The 11934-nt window shown below is 39.2% G+C and overlaps 1 protein-coding gene across 1 annotated transcript; it reads left to right on the forward strand.

Annotated features, from left to right (window-relative positions):
• The first annotated feature begins 6 nt into the window (after window positions 1–6).
• ATP5MC3 (ATP synthase membrane subunit c locus 3) lies at window positions 7–3255 on the forward strand. The gene is made up of 5 exons (XM_040643607.1): window positions 7–58; window positions 245–356; window positions 1505–1582; window positions 2111–2304; window positions 2995–3255. Exons 2-5 carry the CDS (start codon window positions 318–320, stop codon window positions 3107–3109), a joined length of 426 nt encoding a protein of 141 aa, XP_040499541.1. The 5' UTR covers window positions 7–58; window positions 245–317; the 3' UTR covers window positions 3110–3255.
• Window positions 3256–11934: the final 8679 nt, after the last annotated feature.

Here is an 11934-nt window from a genome sequence, read left to right on the forward strand (position 1 = left end):
TGTAGCGCCACTCCTTCGACCTCTGCCGCCGCCGCTGCCGCCGCCACCTCTCGGGAAGGTAAGCGGAGGGCGCGAGAGCCGGGCCCGGCCGGGGCGGAGCAGCGTTCAAGCGGCACCCATTCATTCTGCGGGCGCCTCGCTGGATGAGGGCCCAAGCCGACCGCGTGCACGGGAGCCCGCGGGACCTGGGTGGGGAGGACAGGCCCGGGAGGGCACTTGACCTTAAGCCCCTTTACCTCCGCAGAAGGGAAGCGGGAGAGGAGCCCCCGTCGGCGGTCACCCAGGTCCTCCAGCCGCGCCGCCCCGAGGAGTGTAAGATGTTCGCCTGCGCCAAGCTCGCCTGCACCCCCGCTCTGGTGCGTAGCCCAGGCCGGGCCGGGGCGCCGAGGGAGGACCTCTCGGCCTGGAGCGTCCACGTTGTTGAATGGGGCACACCAACCTGTGGGGACCGCTCAGCCCTCACCCTCTGTGGTCTCTTCTTTCTTTCCTACTAAACCTGGGGCGCCTCACTCCGCACCTCCTCCCCACCAGTGCGGTGGGGAGCAGCCGAGGCCTAGTTGTCAGGCCCTCCTCGCTGTAGGTCAAACCCTCCTTGCCCCTAGTGACGGAGCGCCCCCCCCCCCGTCCTCGCGTGCTCCGTGGGGTTGGGGTGGGCGCGAAGGTTGGGGTGCTCCTAAGGATGTAGGGGGCCTCTGAGGCCTAGTTCACCGCAGCAGCATTCTCTGTAGGTCAAACTCGCTGCTGCAGAGGGAGGGACTTTGCCTCACCCTGTGTGGGCGGAGGAGGGTGGTGGAGGAGTCGAAAGTCTTTCGAACTGCCTCTGGCTGTTATTTCCATAACCATTTTGGAAGCTTTACGTGAAGTAAGGATGTGGGGGTTTGTCTTAGAGAATCGGGTCTTGGTTCTGAAGGGATTTTCTGTGACCTTAGTGTAGTGGACACTCAAGGGCAGAGACGCTGGACTGCAATATGTCCTTATGGTCAGATATTTCACCGATTATTCTTACACTGATAGAGAATTGTTCAGACTGCTTTTTTATTTTATAATTAATGGACATACAGGAATATTTAGGAAGTTGTAGGCCTCATAGTAACCAATGGGCTAATTTAAATGACAAGCGTTTATAGCAACACTCTTGATAAACTTGTTGGTCCGCTTAAACTTACCAAAGAATATGGGATGTTTATTGCTGCTTTTCTGACCTGAATCGTGGCACTACCATAATTGAAATTTTAAAAATAATGCTTTCTTTTTAAGCATTTAGAAGTTTTATTCAGATTATTACAAATAGGTTATGTAGCATACTTTAAATTTTAATTAGCAACTTTAAAATAAAATTCCTTCATGGACTGAAAATAACCAAACAGCAAGATAAGAGACAATAAAGAAAAGTCATGAGCTTTCTGATAAATTTTTGCTGATGGCTTTTTTAGAATTCATGGTACAAGAAGGGTCATTGAAGTCGTGTCTACTCTCAATATTGGAATTTTTTTTTCCTTAATAGATCCGAGCTGGATCCAGAGTTGCATACAGACCAATTTCTGCATCAGTGTTATCTCGACCAGAGGCTAGGACTGGAGAGGTAATAGCAGTAATAATAGAAATTAAGTAACCCCAGCAAGTAAGTCTTATGGTTTTAATTAAAGGGGGGGTTAAAAAAAAAAAAACACCTCATTAGTGAATGGTTTGAGAGCAGTTTTTTTCCACCCTTTATCCAAAAAATAGTGCAGAGGATAAGCCAATGAAAGAAACTTGGCTGAGTTGGCTAAGAAATAAAGTCAGTGTATATATATATATATTTAAGTATATAGTCTTGAGTTGCCTATGTTTAAGATTATGCTAGCTACAGTTATTGAAAAGGTTACCCTATTTGAAAAGCATATTCAAATACACTTTCATAATTTTCAACAACCTTATGAGGTTATATATACTGTTATCCCTATTCTACAACATTGGAATTATTCTAAGCTCTTGATTTTTGCACTGTGCCACACAATCTCCTATTCAAAATCACAAAATAGAGAAGTTAGTTACCATTTGACAGTGCAGTAATTAAAATAGCTAATTGTGATTACTGATTTCACCTTTGCCTTTTTTTTCTTTTCTCTAGGGCTCTACGGTATTTAATGGGGCCCAGAATGGTGTGTCTCAGCTAATCCAAAGGGAGTTTCAGACCAGTGCAATCAGCAGAGACATTGATACTGCTGCCAAATTTATTGGTGCAGGTGCTGCAACAGTGGGAGTGGCTGGTTCTGGTGCTGGTATTGGAACAGTCTTTGGCAGCCTTATCATTGGTTATGCGAGGTAATTTCTATCACCAAATAACCTACTTTAAGAGCATGCTTGACATAGTTGGAAACTTAGAAAATTAGTGAAATAATAACAGCTATTCTGTATTAAGTGCCAACTCTGTGTCTTGCATTGTATTTTGAGGGCTTTGCATGCATGATCTCACTTAACCCTCACAATATCCCTTGGAGATAGACTCCAGCTTACTTATGAAGGATGAGCATCGCAGAAATTACACTGATGGCTCAAGTAGCTAGTAAGTGTCAGAAAAAAGTTTTAATTCTGACTTCAGAGTCTGCACTCTTGATTGTTAAGCTGTATTGGGGCTACAGTTAACAGCATAGTCTTGAAAAGTATCAATTTCCATTTTATTTAAGACCTTATTTCTAAACTGTCAGATCTTAGGAGGTATAGAATGTACTTTCACGGGAATAGCAAGTATGTCTGAATCCCTCAAAATGGATGAAGACTAACTATATCGACATACAGAGATCACTTCTTATCTTTTCCCCACATGGTAGGATTGAGAAGAAAGGAATATCGAACAAAGGCAAAAGCAAACGAGATCTAGGCAAATACTTTTCCAGGACTTGCCAATTTACAAAAATCCCATACTAGTAATCTCATTCTTTAACATTTATCAAACATATTGGAATTCAGAAAAATATTTCAAAGTAACAGTTATATGTGTTGTGTCTCTTTTAGAAACCCTTCGCTGAAGCAGCAGCTGTTCTCATATGCTATCCTGGGATTTGCCTTGTCTGAAGCTATGGGTCTCTTTTGTTTGATGGTTGCTTTCTTGATTTTGTTTGCCATGTAACAGAAATTACTGCTTGAAATGTTGGCATTCATATTAATTACGGATGTAATTCTGTGTATCTTACTGTGACTCCCAAAACTGTAGTATTGGTGTCATGGAAATGTACGTTATTTCCAAGGTCATTTCATTAAAGATGAAAACTTTAATTTTTGCCGTGATTTGTACTTAACCTAAATTTAGATCATCACAAAGAAGAATATGCATTCAGTCAGATACATACAAGTCTAAGCAGTTGCACCGTGATGAAAACAAGTCAATTTTTATGAGAATTCTTTTATATAGTATTGTGCACATTGTAATTTGTAGGGTTCTTGGTCACTCATATAAAGGGGAAATATGTATTTTCGCCTTCTATGAGATAACGATTAATTAAACTAAGGTAGTTAAGATGGTTTGTGTTTTTAAGGCCTAACAGGAATTATGATACCTGGGAGCAGAATTAACCTTCCAAAACTAACTTGGCTGGTCCTCCACAGCTGGTTCTAAAAATAAATCATGTCAGCTTTTTAGGAATTGAAGCCTTGTTAGACTAGGGTTGGGGGTGGTTTTTGCTTTTCAGTAAGTCTCACGTTAAGCAATTAAGTGTCTGTAACAAAGTAGAGTTTCTAAGAAGAAAATCTCATTAGAAACCAAATATCAAATACAAAAATTTAAAAAGGTGGGGCACCTGGGTGGTTCAGTTGGTTAAGTGTCTGCATTCTGCTTAGGTCGTGATCCCAAGGTCCTGAGATCGAGCCCTGCGTCAGGCTCCCTGCTCATTAGGGAGCCCATTTCTCCCTCTCCCTCTACCATTCCCCCTGCTTCTGCTCTCTGGCTCACTGTCTCTGACAAATAAATAAAAATCTTCTTAAAAAATTGAAAAAGGTAATAAAAACCAAATATCAAAAAGTAAGCTTAATTGGCTATATTTTTAAAGCCAAAAGTTGCTAAAGCATTCCTTATCACTAGCATCTTGGGATGCTAGTTGGTTCAACAGCAGTTTGTTTCTAATACTACATTGAATATGTTAAAAAAAATGCAAAAATTATATCCGTAGGATTTGATGTCTAGATCTTGGGAACAAGTCAGGGAAGGACAGGGTATGTGCATCACACAAGTGTTACTCCCTTTCCTAGGAATTTTATGTACTCTATATAAATTTAGTCCTCATAACAACCCTGCGTAACTGGGGAGAAAAGATGAACAGAAAACTAGGCTTAAGAAGGATTAATTCCCAAATTCAGATAACCATTAAGTGGCAAAGACACAATCCAGATTCAGACCTTCATTGATTCCAAAGACCATGCTTTGATTTTTTTATGTTAGGGATGACAAAGGAAAAGCTGATTTGAGAGAAGCTTTGTTACAGAATTTAAAGCACAAAATTGAAGCATAAGCTTAGCCTTGTGGGCTTGAAAAGAGGAAAGGTATGGTGTGTGGTATGGAGTAGATGTGAATGAAAGAAGTGAAGAGCAGCAGTAAGAACCCAACTCCAGGTAGTACTTGCAGTAAATCTCAACCTAGTTTTATGACTCCCCAGCAATGTTGGGAAGTTAACTGATAGAGAGCAGTGAGGGTTATTAGGGCTGGTTACTGATGAAATGACAGGTCAGAGGAGCTCTAAGCAGACAGCAAGAAAGGACATTGTTTAACAGGCTAACCTATGAGCTTCAAACTTGGTAAGGAATGAGTAAAGCCACAAGGAGTAATAAGTTGGAATAAAAGAGGGAGGTCAAGGGTATTCTGGAAAGTGGAGTAGGAAGCACCAGGAATCGCTTCCCACCTAGACAACAATTACACTGTCCAAAGCTAATTTGACTATATTGGAACTCTTGTCTAGTGAAGACTTGCAACTTCCAGAAGAAGGCTTGAAATGTAAATTGGGGTTAATTTCAATTTCAGGTCTTCATAGAGTAGCAGCTGCCAGCCCTCAGCCCCAGCCCCAGGGCAGGCTGCTATGCACATCTTCCTGGAGCAGCTTCCACACAGCTTGCAGGAGCCAGGGTAAGCAAAAAGAACCCTGTCTCCAAATACTGGTTTTCAATGCTTTGATCACTGATTGCTACTTCTGATTACAGAGGTACAGATAAAGAGGAGGGTGGCCATTATTGCTGCACGTCCCCTTACTGTTGGAATCCCTTTACCCTCCAGCTGAAGTGACTTCCAGGGGAAGGTATCCTTTTCCCCCTTCTTTTTTCTCTTTTTCTCCTTTTGGGAGCTAGATGCTAAAGACTGGGACATTCAAAAACAACTGCATATACAGGGAAAATTAAAAGGAACCACTCATGCCCAAGAAAAGGCACAGGCTCAGAAAAGACCTGACAAAACATTAAGTTTACACATCAAGCTAATCCTTGGCACAAAGACAGTATACAACAATCAAAAGTAATAATAAAATAACAAACAATAAACCCTAGGGAAGGAGGATAATCTGATTGCCAGAGATACCATATTATTCAGATGTCCAGTTTGTAACCAAAAAAAAAAAAAAAAAAATACAAGACATTCAAAAAACGAAAGTATGGCCTATTCAAAGGGAAAATAATCTGTTGTAGAAAAAGACCTGATGGCAGATCTCCTAGACAAAAACAACCATACTAAAGATGATCAAAGAACTAAAGAGGTGGAGAAAGTTTAAAAAATGATGTATGCATGAACTCCTGTATTTCAAAACTTACTACAAAGCCATAGTAATCAAAACAGTGTTAGTGGCGTAAAGACAGAATGGACCAATGGAATAGAGAGCCCAGAAATAAATCCTTGCATATATAGTCCAATAATTTTTGACAGGAATATCAAGACCATTCAATGGGAAAATGATAGCCTTTTCAACAAATGGTGCCTGGAAAACTGGATATTCACATGCAAAAGAATGAACTTGAACCCTTACCTAACAATATATACAAAAATAAACTCAAAATGGATCAAAGACTTAAACGTAAAACCTAAAATTACAAAGCTCTTACAAGAAAACAGGGCAAAAGCTTCAGGACACTGAATTTGGCAATGATTTCTTAGATACGACACCAAAGCCACAGGCAATGAAAGAAAAAATGGATAAACTGAATATCATGAAAATTTTAAATTTTTGTGCAATAAAAGACACGGTCAACAGAGTAAAAACACACAAAATGGGAGAAAATATTTGCAAATCCTGTATCTGATAAGGGATTAATATCCACATTATGGAGAGAAGTCCTAAAACTCAACAACAAAAGCACAACACAATTTAAAAATGGTCAAAGGACTTAAATAGACACTTCTCTGAAGATATTCAAATGGCTGACCAACACATGAAAAGATGCTCACCATTAATGATCATTAGGGAAATGCAAATCAGAGCTACAATGAGATACCACCTCACACCCTGGAGTATGGCAACTATAAAACAACAAAACAAAACCAAGAAACAAGTGGTGGCAAGGATATGGGGGAATTGGAGACTTTGTGCACTGCTGGTAGGAATGTAAAATGGTACAGCTGCTATGAAAAACAGTATGGTGGTTCCTCAAGAAGTTAAAACTAGAATTGCCATATGATCCAACAATTCCACTTACGGGTATATATGCCAAAGAACTGAAAGCAAGGTTTTGAAGAGATATTTGTACACTCATGTTCATAGCAGCATTATTCACTATTATAACTAAACTATGGAAGCAACCCAAGTGTCCATGAATGGATGAATGGTAATAAGCAAAATACGGTATATACATGCAATGGAATATTCTTTAGCCTTAAAAAGAAATTCTGATAGATGCTACAATGTGAATGAACCCTGAAGACATTATGCTAAGTGAAATAAACCTGTTGCAAAAAGACAAAATACTGTATGATTCACTTAGGTAGTTAGAGTAGTCAAAATCATAGAGACAAAAAGTAAAATTGTGGTTGTTAGGGGCTGGGGTGGGAACAATGACAGGGGGTCTAGTTTAACAGGCATGGCGTTTTACAAAATGAAAAGAGTTATAGACATGGATGGTATTAATGGATGCATGACATTATGAATGTATATTTTTTTAAGTTTTTGTTTTTAAGTAATCTCTCTACCCAACGTGGTGCTCAAACTCACAACCCTGCGACCAGGAATCACATGCTCTTCCAATTGAGCCAGTGAGGCGCCCCTCATTATGAATGTATTTTATACCACTGAAATATATACTTAAGGTGGTTAAGATGGTAAATTTTGTTATGTGTAATGTATGAAAATAAAATAGAGATAGAACGGTCAAGGGCCCAGGGAGTACAATACGGTGGAAGATCCATTTCAGTAAGAGCCAAAAAATAGGAAATGTAAAGAACTTCAGAGTTCAAGCTCTTAGAGGTAAGGTAGGCCCAAGGAATGATAAAAATTTGCTGAGCAGCTAAAGTTAGTAGAAATGAATGTCACTGAAGTTAAATTTAAAGAAGGAGTACAGATAAATGGGAAATATCATTTGAGATGCAAAAAATATATACTCATGCTTCTGTAATTTTTAAATTCTATTTGGTAATTTTAGCCAATGTGGTTTGGTTTTGGTGTTAAGTGTTTGGAAGAAGAAAATATCAGTACTACCCTCTGCAAAGCCTTCTAAATACGTGATTTCTACACCTGAAAGGACGAGTTGTTGAAGTCTGTACATGCTGCGCATAGATTAATTTAGTAATTTCATGGTATTACTCTATGGAAAATATTATGGACTTACGACCTAATTACATAGTCCATCAATTACTTGCCAAGTTCTTTACATTATTAGGACTAAAAATTATTTTTTCCAGATTTAATACCATCCCCTCTGCCTCAAAAAACATGGCAGTTGGACGCTGTCTCCGCCAATAGCAACATTATGCCTTAGTTTGCTTTGATGTACAGATAGTTAATAAGCAGTAGTCAAAACTTGTGACGGTATATGATTTATAAGTCGTATCATCATTTTTACAGATTTTTTGAAGGTAGGTAGCATGAGTTTATTTATTTTCTTCTTTTCCCTCCACCCACGCTTACCCTACCGTCTGCTCCTACCACACGTACATACAAGCTCCCCTGTGCATCTTTCATAGGCTTTCTGGCGGTGTGTGTATTACAGTACACTACGGTGCTGCTGCTCAAAGTGAGGTCCGCGGATCAGCAGTGGTGGCACCACTCGGGACCTTGTCAGAGACAGAGGTTCTAGAGCTTCACATCAGACCTGAATCAGAATCTGAATTCTAACAAGCATCCCAGGTGATTTGTATACACATCAAGTTTTCAGAGCACTGTCCTAGAACACTGCAATGCCCCACGTGCCTTGACTTCGACTCCTTATCTTTCAAAAAGCTGTCAACTCATTAATCGGGCAGTTTTTTTTCCCCTTCCTTTTGGAATGTACCGCTAATCCAGTGATTTTCAAAGTGTGGTCTGAAAACTTCTGAGCACCCTTAGAACCTTTCAGGGGGTTCACAAGGTCTTCCCTTTTCCACCTACACAGCTGCATGAGGCTAGATTGTCATCAGAACTTCAACCAAAACAACATATTGCAACAGTTCAAATACAGAAATAGATATAAAAATGCAGCTACTGTTAAGTGTGAGGTAGTTATTTACAAAAGTGAATACCATGCTATTCTATTTTTATTTTGGAAAATATAGTTATTTTTCAAAAAATGTTATTTATGTTAAGATGTTGTGATGGAGTGCAGCGTCCCAAAATCAAAAATTAGAACCATTGATCTAATCTGTCAGTGAGGAAACAGGCTCCAATATGGCATTACACTTACAACTTAATAAAAACGGTCAGTTTTGTAAATTGAGGGTAACCCTATATCCCTTGGTCACATCCTTTCAGCTATCAATCTGTTCATAATCTCTAAAAATTGGCCCACATTCCTAGTAAGAATCTGCACTTCCTTCTCCTGAATGATGCAAGTATCTGTCTCTTCTTAGATGTTCGGTAACTTAGAGCTTCTTTTTCAAGGGAGCTTAAATATTGAAGAGAAGAACAGACCTAGGATTAGTAGGGACTCCTAAATCCAAGGGCTTTTGATCGTTCTCCCCATTAGCATGAGCTAGCATCCTACAAATGATCTTGGCAGAGACTCCTAAGAGGACCCATGGCTGTTGGCAGTGGCTACTTTTCAACAAAAAGCATTTAGTTAGCATTTCCCAGCCAGGGAAATTCCAGGATCTGCTCCTCTTACAGAACAGTCCCAGGGTTTGCTTTCTCAAATAATTAGGTAGTTTGGCTGAGTCTCTCAGATGCTGGACAGCTCAGTATTATTCCCTCAAGACTTCTATCTAAAGGACAGCTCAAAGTATTTATCTACCTCTCTAGAGAGATCTAAAACATCTTTAGCTCTCAAGACCCCTAAAGTTGTACAAAAGGAGTAAGCTTATAATACTGCATGTTATCACCTTCCTGCTTTATTTTCTCCACAGCACTAACTACTGTTTAAATTATTGTTTGTTTATTTATTTGTTTATTTATTACATTGTTTATAAATGTGTTGTGACTCCCCTCCTCTCCCATGAAAGTCTCCTTAAGGGACTGTGTCTTGTTTATAGTTGTAGCTGCAGGGCCAGGAAGAGTGCCTGGCATGTTTGTGCTCAATAAATATTGATACTTTATGAGTAGTAAACTTAGAAACAGAGCATTAGGTTGACAGTTAACTTAAGAGACTGTCTCCAAGGTGAGAATGTAACTGGAAAGAGCAAGGCCTATGGCCTGGGAGGGTCCGTATGATCAGGCCTTTCTTGGTTTCTGGCATAAGGAATTCATGGCTTTGCTATTATGTGGGCCTTGGGCTGACAGACTAGTTATGGGGAGTCATCAAGGGCAGACACTGGAATGCCAGACAAAATTCTTCACCCTAGATGTGGTTCTATCTACCTGTACTGGTAACTTAATAGTGTGTGGAAAGTTAAGTATAATGATGATAAGCCCTCTTTCAAGTGAGTGGGATGAGAGAGAGGTAGGAGGAGACATTGATACGAAAGATGAAAAGAAAATAGGCCCTTAAATTCCATTCTCTCTCTTGGACTGGTCTTACTGAGGTTGGCATGAACTAAAGTATGATTTGAAGATAAATACAGCCCTCTAAGTTTTCCCCCACAATGCCACACACAATTAATTACAAACTCTTTTGAGACCCAAAGACTGGGGGTGGAAAGTGGACAAGGACCCTCCTTGTGCTTGAACTGTTCTGAATGGAAATTCCCATAGTGAGAACAGATGCTGAAAGTTTAACTATAACATAGGCCATTTCAGGGATGTGCAGGAAAACCCTGGGTTGTCAGAGGAAAGGAAAGTAGATCTGCCATGAGGTAGAAGCTACCAAAAAAAAAAAAAAATCAACTTAAATGTCTAGGGCCATGCTGTCCTCATCTCATCAATCTGTACTGGGCTGCATCTTGAGGACACCTGTGAAAATTCAGAGGCTTTCTGTGAGTCCAAGGCAGACATAAGGGATGCTGTGTTTTGTTTAGCTACAAACAGAAACTTACAAATTAAATCTTCCTTTTCACTCTATTTGTCATATATACATATCTGTATATTTATATTTTAGTATATTTAAATACTATAAATATATATACTTGAGCAGGATTTTAGTTGAATTCTCAAGAACCATAGCAGATTAATGGATTAACAACCACATAATAACTCTTCTGAACAAGGTGGAAATACCACATTCTGTGGCACTTGGAAGGTTTTGAGAGCAATTAGAGGCCTCTTATTGTTTCTTGTAGTATGTAATAAGGGGCATTTCTGTGATAGAAATAGAAATTTTCTTCAAATAGCCTCTTGTATCTAAGGGATACCAATTTTATTCAGAAGTCATTCTGGGTTCTTAGAGGAGGTTTACCAGATCCTTACTAATTTTCTTAGGAGTAAGTTGGGTAGATATATGTATGGAGTGATAAGATAGGCAAAAAGGGAGTCCAGAACAAATTTCCTGCATTTGCAAAAGAGAAGACTGTAGAGAATTTTAGGGCTGTTAGGGGATATTGAGGCATGACAATGAGAAAAAAATTGAAAAGCAAAGTGTTTTAAGAAGATATGGATAGTGAGAAAAGTTCACAAGATCAGAACTGAAAATAGTAACTACATTCATTTTGTCTAAGCTGAATGTTTTCTCCATTTGTAGAAAAGTTATAGTAAAGGAACTGTTGTGAACTACAAATACGTAAAGTAAGACACTTCCTAGCTACCGGGTTGCCAACATGGTATGGAACAGATTTGCATCCTTTCCACCTGTTTTTTTCCCTGTGATCTTCTCTATTTTTTCTCATTTTGTTTACTTTTTTAAGAAGAAAAATAGCTAAAACTGCATTCTCACAACAGAGTATTATTTATATTACTAAATAATTCTTCTCTCTTCTATGAGGACTCCTGAAAGATTTTCTTTAAAATAACATGTTCCTCTAGTGCATTACATAGATTTTTAACTACTTGACAATGGACTGGAGAAGTAGGGATGAGGAGGAGAAACTTAAAACCAAATGTGCTGCCAACTGAAAATGAATCAAAACTGGAGAAATTGATTTTTTGATATAAGTGAATGGAAGATAATTGTTTTAAGAAAATCTAACTGATGCAAATTTCTTTTGCAATGCCATAACATTTATAGTTCTTTTTCTCACATTAGACATTTTGAGAGTTGGAGAGAAGCAGCACCGTTTTAGTGAATACATACTTGACCTAAGAACTTTGTCAAGTTGCACATCTTGTCCATCGTCATAGTCAGTGTCAGCAATCTGAGCTGCTGAGGTTTAACTGATATAATTAGTGCTACATGACACAAACACTACTACAGTATCACTGATATTAGATAGGGATAGTACTTTCATTTTAACTTGAGAAGTAAACACTTAATATTCTGGCTTCTTTCTGGTCT

The sequence above is a fragment of the Ursus maritimus genome, unplaced genomic scaffold, assembly GCF_017311325.1.
Source record: "Ursus maritimus isolate PB19 unplaced genomic scaffold, ASM1731132v1 scaffold_1, whole genome shotgun sequence".
Lineage (NCBI taxonomy): Eukaryota > Metazoa > Chordata > Mammalia > Carnivora > Ursidae > Ursus > Ursus maritimus.

Excerpts from the sequence above, each read along its gene's own strand:
- ATP5MC3 (XM_040643607.1), top strand. The coding sequence starts at position 318 with ATGTTCGCCTGCGCCAAGCTCGCCTGCACCCCCGCTCTG. Across the intron at positions 357-1,504 it reads TCGCCTGCACCCCCGCTCTG|ATCCGAGCTGGATCCAGAGT; the intron begins GTGCGTAGCCCA and ends TTTCCTTAATAG. Across the intron at positions 2,305-2,994 it reads CTTATCATTGGTTATGCGAG|AAACCCTTCGCTGAAGCAGC; the intron begins GTAATTTCTATC and ends TGTCTCTTTTAG.